Source organism: Helobdella robusta (assembly GCF_000326865.2).
Source record: "Helobdella robusta unplaced genomic scaffold HELROscaffold_23, whole genome shotgun sequence".
NCBI classification, from domain to species: Eukaryota; Metazoa; Annelida; class Clitellata; order Rhynchobdellida; family Glossiphoniidae; genus Helobdella; species Helobdella robusta.
The window spans coordinates 1,640,069-1,647,568 of NW_008704216.1; the positions used below are offsets into that span (position 1 = coordinate 1,640,069).

General features: G+C 33.4%; 2 protein-coding genes across 2 annotated transcripts in view; one reads left to right on the forward strand and one right to left on the reverse strand.

The window, feature by feature from the left end:
- The window catches only part of HELRODRAFT_187011 (hypothetical protein), a gene marked incomplete at its 5' end in the record, with an annotated part of 3,934 nt that extends 1,043 nt beyond the window's left edge, over positions 1-2,891 (forward strand). The window contains 6 exons of the mRNA XM_009019018.1: positions 253-379; positions 686-823; positions 1,075-1,376; positions 1,645-1,746; positions 1,925-2,128; positions 2,337-2,891. Coding sequence (XP_009017266.1) covers positions 253-379; positions 686-823; positions 1,075-1,376; positions 1,645-1,746; positions 1,925-2,128; positions 2,337-2,486 — 1,023 coding nt within the window. The 3' untranslated portion in view covers positions 2,487-2,891. The remainder of the gene's footprint in view (positions 1-252; positions 380-685; positions 824-1,074; positions 1,377-1,644; positions 1,747-1,924; positions 2,129-2,336) is intronic.
- A 2,485-nt stretch (positions 2,892-5,376) lies between these two features.
- On the reverse strand, positions 5,377-5,781 carry HELRODRAFT_172358 (hypothetical protein; the record flags this gene model as incomplete). Its single annotated transcript, XM_009019019.1, has 2 exons — positions 5,377-5,487; positions 5,563-5,781. 2 exons carry the CDS (start codon positions 5,779-5,781, stop codon positions 5,377-5,379), a joined length of 330 nt encoding a protein of 109 aa, XP_009017267.1.
- Positions 5,782-7,500: the final 1,719 nt, after the last annotated feature.

Genomic DNA, 7,500 nt, shown 5'->3' on the forward strand with positions numbered 1-7,500 from the left:
TACATACATACATACATACATACATACATACATACATACATACATACATACATACATACATACATACATACATACATACATACATACATACATACATACATACATACACACACACACACACACACACACACACACACACACACACACACACACACACACACACACACACACACACACACATACCACACACACACACACACACACACATACATACATACACACCCTCACACTTTAACAGGAGCAGCCACACAGCTCGGACCGATGTACATGCTAGAAGTGGTACCCTTCAATTTGAAAGGTGCCATGGGTACCATCCATCAACTCTTCATCACCATTGGCATAGCTATGGGAAGTCTCTTCGGTTTGAATAATTTATTAGGTTGGTTTTCTGAAATAATAAATCATTTTATAGCGACAATAACTCATTGAAAAAATAACAAATAATTTTTATTTATTGAAAACGGCAAAAAAATTTCATGATGGAAAAAAAAATCTATAAAAATGGGTGATGCGATGGTGTAATGGTTAAGGCGCTTGGTTCTTCTGTTGCACTGACTGGATTTGAATGCAGTGAGATTTCCGTGTGTGATGCGTTGATTCAAGTGTGTTTTTTTCATACACTCTGTGTGTTTGTTGCCGATGCAAAGAAATTAAATAAGAAAAAATTTGAATTGATGCAAACCAGGGGTGGAAGGAAAGTGGCCGATACTCCTGCTCTTGAATGCGGTTCCGGGTGTGGCCAGCCTCGTCATATTCCCATTCCTGCCCGACAGTCCCAGGTTCCTCATGCTTGTCAGAAAAAATAAGGAGGGTGCCAGAAAAGGTGCTGCTACATTCTCTTCCAGTGTCAAACTTTGTTTTGTTCGTTATTTTTTCCTGCTGGTTTGTGATTATAAATATTCGTAATAATTGTAATTGTGATGATGAATTTCAGGCCTTGTTTCTTTCATTTTTATAATACAGGTTGCAGAGAAATTTTTTATTTTGCGTTTCTCTTTCTTTCGCTTCCTTTTTTCTCTTTCATTACTTTCACAGACCAATCAACGTTTGAATTCATTTCACACCACCATCCAGCCCTCCAATGGCTACGAAGACGCACGGACGTGACGGACGAGATAACGGAGATGGAGGAGGAGTCAAAAAGTCAGCAGGGTCAGGGTGAAACGTACACCATCATGAAACTCTTGAGGACTCGAGAACTCATCCCACCGCTGATCGTGTCCATCGTCCTGCAGCTGATGCAGCAACTCTCGGGCATCAACGCCATCTTTTTCTACTCAACCAGCATCTACTTGAACGCAGGGGTGCCCGTCGAAACCGTCCAGTACGCCAACCTGGGGACGTGTGTCATCAACGTCGCCATGACCTTTGTCGTGGTCAGTTCGACGTTTGTCAGCTGTTTCCGTTTTTGTGTTTCATACTCGGGATTCGGTTTTTGTATTTAAAAAGTACACTCCTGGAGTTTTGATGCGTGTATGCCCTGTTTAATTATTCATAATATGGTAATTATCATATTCTCGTTATGTTTGAAGTCGTTGTATTTTTTTTCAGTTTTCACTTTATTTGCAATTTATTTGGTTTCGCGATTTCATAGATGGTCCTTACAATAAGTAAAGTGACGTGTAAATAAATTATATTAATTAGATACCTTTGATGGACAGGCTTGGTAGGAGGAGCCTCTTACTTGGACCAATCGCTGGCATGATTGTAACGCTGGCTGTTATAACTGTTGCTTTAAACCTGCAGGTAGCTATCATAATTCCACTTGTAGTTTAAATGTAAAGATTGGTTTATATTTTATACATTTTTGAAATTATTTGATAAACTTTCATTTTTCAGCCATTCCATGTAGTTTCTTGTGATCAATCACTCAAATTTTTAATTCAATTTTAAATAAAGCGAATAAATTATGTTAATTACTCAGTCTAGCTACCCGTCAATGAGTTACGTCAGCATAATATGCGTCCTATTCTACGTGGTCTTCTTCGCTTGCGGCCTGGGACCCATTCCGAACATGATCACAGCTGAGGTCTTCAGGCAGGGACCGAGGGCCAGGGCCATGAGTTTGGCCGGGCTGGCTAACTGGCTGTCCAATGCCGTCGTAGCTATGGGCTTCGAGATTGTTCAGGTGGGTTGGTAAGATGAAAGGTGAATTCGATGTTTGTGATGGTAATAATCGTGAATTCATTAAATTCTTCGCTTAAAAATTGATTTGTTCATTCATTTATTCATTCAATGAATCAATCGTTTATTCCTTCCTTGACTCAGTCAATCAACCAAACAATCAATCAATCAGTCAATCAATCATTCCTCCACTTCTCTCCCGACAAACACAGGCGGCGACAAAAGAGTTCGTCTTCCTCATCTTCCTGGTCATCATGGTGGCCTCGCTCATCTTCACATACTTCAAGGTTCCCGAGACGAAGAACAAATCATTCGACGAGATCGCCAACCAGTTCAAGAGTGCCGGCGGCAGGAAAAGATGAAGGAGGGGAGGCTGAGTTGAGGACTGTCAACGTTTAGGGATGATATGATGATGATGATGATGATGATGATGACAATAATGATGATGTTAACATGATGATAATAAAGATGATGTTAACATGATGGGTTGTTCTCTCTATACTGCCGGTGATGATGTGATGCAATTTTGGTTGGTGGCGATAGTGGTCAATAGTAGTGGCGTTGTCGTTTGTGATGACGATGATGATGTTGTATGATTGTGATGATGGTATGATGATGAATGATGGTATGATAATGATGATGGTATGATGATGATGATGGTATGATGATGATGATGGTATGATGATGATGATGGTATGATGATGATGGTTATGTTATTGATGATGGCGATGATGATACATGTCGATGATAACGGTATTGATAATGATATTGCTTGATAACACTGACTTATCGAAAAGGTGACGATGATTTTAGGACTTTAAATAGTTCAACTCTAACACATTGCTACCAGACAATGATACTGATATACCAGATAAATGATACCAAAGATATCACCACAGTGATGATGGTGATAATGAAGACTTATGATACCAATTAATCCATCCATTATCTATTTAACGTCGTTGTATTAATTAACTAATTAATTAATTAATCAATTAATTAAATAATTAATTAATTGAGTGATCTATTTTTGTAAAGTAAACACAGAAATAAGAGTCTATATATTTTTGTTGTATGTACTGTATTAAGATATGAATTATTTTGCGTTGAGAAAAAAATCTTATTAATTATATTTATTAATTATAATGAATAATAATATTAATTATTATATTATAGTTAATAATTATGACGTTAGTTATTTTCTATAACCAATGTATGCAATATTAGAAAATGATCAATATATTTTTCTATATTTTTCCTTATAATGTTGTTCTAATACACTAATATATATCACATCTACTCCTCTCCCCCCCCCCCTCTCTGTGTGTGTATATATATATAATATATATATATATATATATATGATATATATGTATAAATCACTTTCCATATCCAAAGCCTTCAATGTCATAGATCACAAAATACTCCTTCCCAAACTACATCATTAGAGAGTAAGAGGCACAGCTCACAAATGGATGGGGATGAGCGTCTATCTTTCGTCACCGACACAATGTTCCCACACCCCTCTCTTTTATATTTACAAAACTCGCCTCAAATCAATCCAGACAAGCATAAAATGGATGAACTTTTTTTACTAATGATTAAACATTTATATGTTTATATACGTACTAAACGAACATTTATATGTTTATGTGTTTATATATGTATAACACGAACATTTATTTATTCATCTTCAATTATCTTTCTGCTTCAGTTATTTTCCTTATTTTATTTCATTAACTATTCATGTATCTACCTGCGGTGGTCACCACAAGACAAACAGTCTTATTCGGTCTCCGCATATTCAACTTCATAACTTTTATTCACTTATTTCATATGTTGTTGATTATGAATAAACTTTGAAAATGAAAAATGCAATGATTTATGTATATATAAAACGTTATATATATGGTTGAATAATGCAAGATTAAACAGCAATTAGATTATATTTCATATAAGTACTCTCTCTCTCTCTCCTTCCTCCCTCTCTCTCTCTCTATATATATATATATATATATATATATATATATATATAGTTTATATATTTTTTGCTAAACTTTTGTTATTTTATCTCGTGTCGTATCGCGTTATCATTGTGTTATAATTTTTATTTTTGTGGTTATTATTATTTTTGTTGTTCTACTTACAGTTTAGACCTTTTTATGTAATATATACAGTATGCATTTTATTATCTTTCATATATACATGTCCTCTCTTCCTCCTCTCTCTCTCTCTCTCTTTCTCTCTCTTTCTCCCTCTCTCTTTTCCTATCTATCTTCTAGTATTAATGTTCATTCATTTTTCTTTTTTTTTTATTTTTCATGATCATTTAATTTTATCTAATAATTTTTATGTAATTTTGGTTTTGTAAACTGTAAAACTCATCACTTCATAATAGATACAACGTGTTTTTTGCGTGTGTGTGTGTTTATTTAAAAATATATCACTTAATGGCAAGCAAGTGTTAAAATCAGTATGTTAGATTATTGTGTTATTTGTGTGTTTTCTTTTTGTTAGGCTTCGTTAGGTTCTGTTATGATACACATAAGTAGATCGTTACAGTACATGTGTGCGCCATAAAGCCTCCCATTATATACATAATAATTAATTGAGATCTCTTTTTTTTAATTGGTTCACTTGCCCGACAGAAAGTTTGTCCCTCTATCAATCATTCATTCATTCATTTATTCCGTCATTCTGTCGATCAAATCAGTTGTATCAATCAGTCAATCAAATCATTCATTTATCTATTCATTAATTGTATCCACTATCGGTCATTAAATAAAACTGTTGTAATATTAATTCATTCATTCACCTATCTATTCATTTACTTAATTAATTAATCAATTAAGGAAAGGATATGTATCAATCAATTGATTGATTGAATCTTTACACTAATTTTTATTTAAGATATCGTCATTTTCATGTTAGTATTCATAGATATTAACATTTTATATATACAATTATATGTGTATATATATATATATATATATATATATATATATATATATATATATATATAAATATATTATATATTATTATTCTCTAAAAAATCGGAATCTGCAGACACAGAAACTGTTACAGCATGCAAGGCAGGCAACAGTATAAAATGATAACGAAATAAATAAGTAACCGAGAAAAAAAATGTTTAAACATAAAAAGTATTGAAAATAAATTAAAGTAATGCCTCAAAAAGGCAAATAAGTTAAGTAATTTATTAATGACCTAATGAGGTGATCGATAAGAAGAAAACTAGAATGAGTTAATGGTAAAGTTTTGAGTGCTAATATATTTAAGGTGTCTCGTGATGAAGGTCTTATCCTGATATGTTGATTGAGTGGCGACTTGATAGTCATGCTTGCGCTGACGAAGGTTGTGTGTTGTAGTTTTGATTGGTGGTAGTAGAGGATGGATGACGATGTTGCTGTTATTTTCTACTTTCTTGAACAGTCTTGAATCGAGTATGTTGGATATCTGAGTGACGGTAGGATATGATGCAGGTAGATAGTTGAGGCGATTTAGTTTTTTTGATGAGAGGTTGTAGTTGCTGAAGTTTTTGTTGTGCAGCAAAACCGGACCAGGAGGGAGCTGCTTATTTGATGCGTGAGATGATGAGTGATTCGGTGATGTCGAATAGTTTGATGCCTCTGAGACCATGTGGAGTGCAGTGTTTTAAGTGCGTGAAATGTTTGAAAGCCTGTTTATATTGTATTTACACACACATATATATAAATTAATTAATTAATTAATGCAATTAACTGATTAATAAATGTATAGATATTGGGTTGAGACTATCTGATAATCACCCAATATTATTATTAAATAGCATTAAAGCAAGACCAGTTTAACGTGTTATATCTGTCCAAATAAGTGTACTTAACATTGCTTGTCTGCGTGTGTTTTTATACGTGTGTAAGTGTAGAAATTATGAATTTATTTGTTTATTTCTATTCAATCGCCCAAGCTAAGTGTATTTCTGTTTGACATGTTTTCTTGGTTCGGACTTTCTCTCTTTCTCTCTCTGTCTCTCTTTCTCTATCTATCTATTTTCTATCCATCTTCTATCTATCTTCTATCCATCTTCTATCTATCTTCTATCCATCTTCTATCTATCTCCTTTCTATCTTCTATCTCTCTCTCTTCTCTCTCTCTCTCTCTCTCTCTCTCTCTCTCTCTCTCTCTCTCTATCCATCTTTCTCTTTTTCAACAGAACTTTATTTTTGTGAACCAACTGTCGTTTGTTGGTCGTATGCTTCTGTTTCAGATGAAATCTTCCCGACACTTTTGTTCTTGAAAAGCTTATTTTGTGTGTGTGCGTTCGTAAAATCAATATTCTATTTATTATTATTATTATCATTATTGTTGTCATTATTATTATTGTCATTATTATTGTTGTTTATGCTATTTGCTGAAAAAATTTTTTTTTCTTCGATTATCAAACTTTCGTTAATATTATTAATCATCTTCTTGTAAAAGTTATGCGAACTATCACTGCTATTAATTTTCTGTAATGATATTTTCATTATTTATTATCATAATAATTAATCATTTTATTATTGCTTTTTTATTATTATGGTTTTTATTCTTATTTTTTACTGGAAATCATTTGTTTGTTGGAACGTTGCTGGCTTTGCTATCGGAAAATAAAATGGAAAAAAATGTTGATGCGTGATCGTTCTGTGGGGTTTCAGATTCCCTTGGTGAAACAGAATGTTGGTGGTCTTCTTATCTCTATATTATTCGAAGATTTTTGAAATTTGGCAATGAATTAAGTGTGCTTTTGAGAAATTTTAAAAAGCTCTTAATAATAATAATAAGAAGAATCATTAATTTTATAATTGTGTTTTAACTCTATACGTTCATCGATGTGAGTTCTAGCAACACTTCTTTGTACATCTCTAGATACGCGCGATCATTCTAAAGTTAATCATTCACACTCACTAGTAACAATCAGCCTCCTAAATGTTACTCATCTATCGACTTATTATGTCTGACTTATGGGATTTCAACATCCGTCCTGGAATGTTTATCGGAAGGTTAATGGCGTCACACTTCTATGACAGAATCTCCATATACGTCATATCAATATTTATTGGGGTCTTACAATCACGCAAGCGTTTGGGGTCAAAGTTTGAGCTCTATAGTTCAGTTCCTATACTAAAATCTCACGATTTCAATCCGTAATGTTTTCTAATTAAACATAAGTCATCATGTTGGGTTGTGGGAAAGTTTCATTTATAGCATTTGTGTTATTTAAAATACAAGTTGTTACTATCATTAACAATGGATTTGAAAATAAACCAGCAATGTGCATTTGAAAGTGCGTGTGTGTGTTGTGTGTGTGTGTGAGTGTGTGTGAGTGTATGTGGTGTTTAT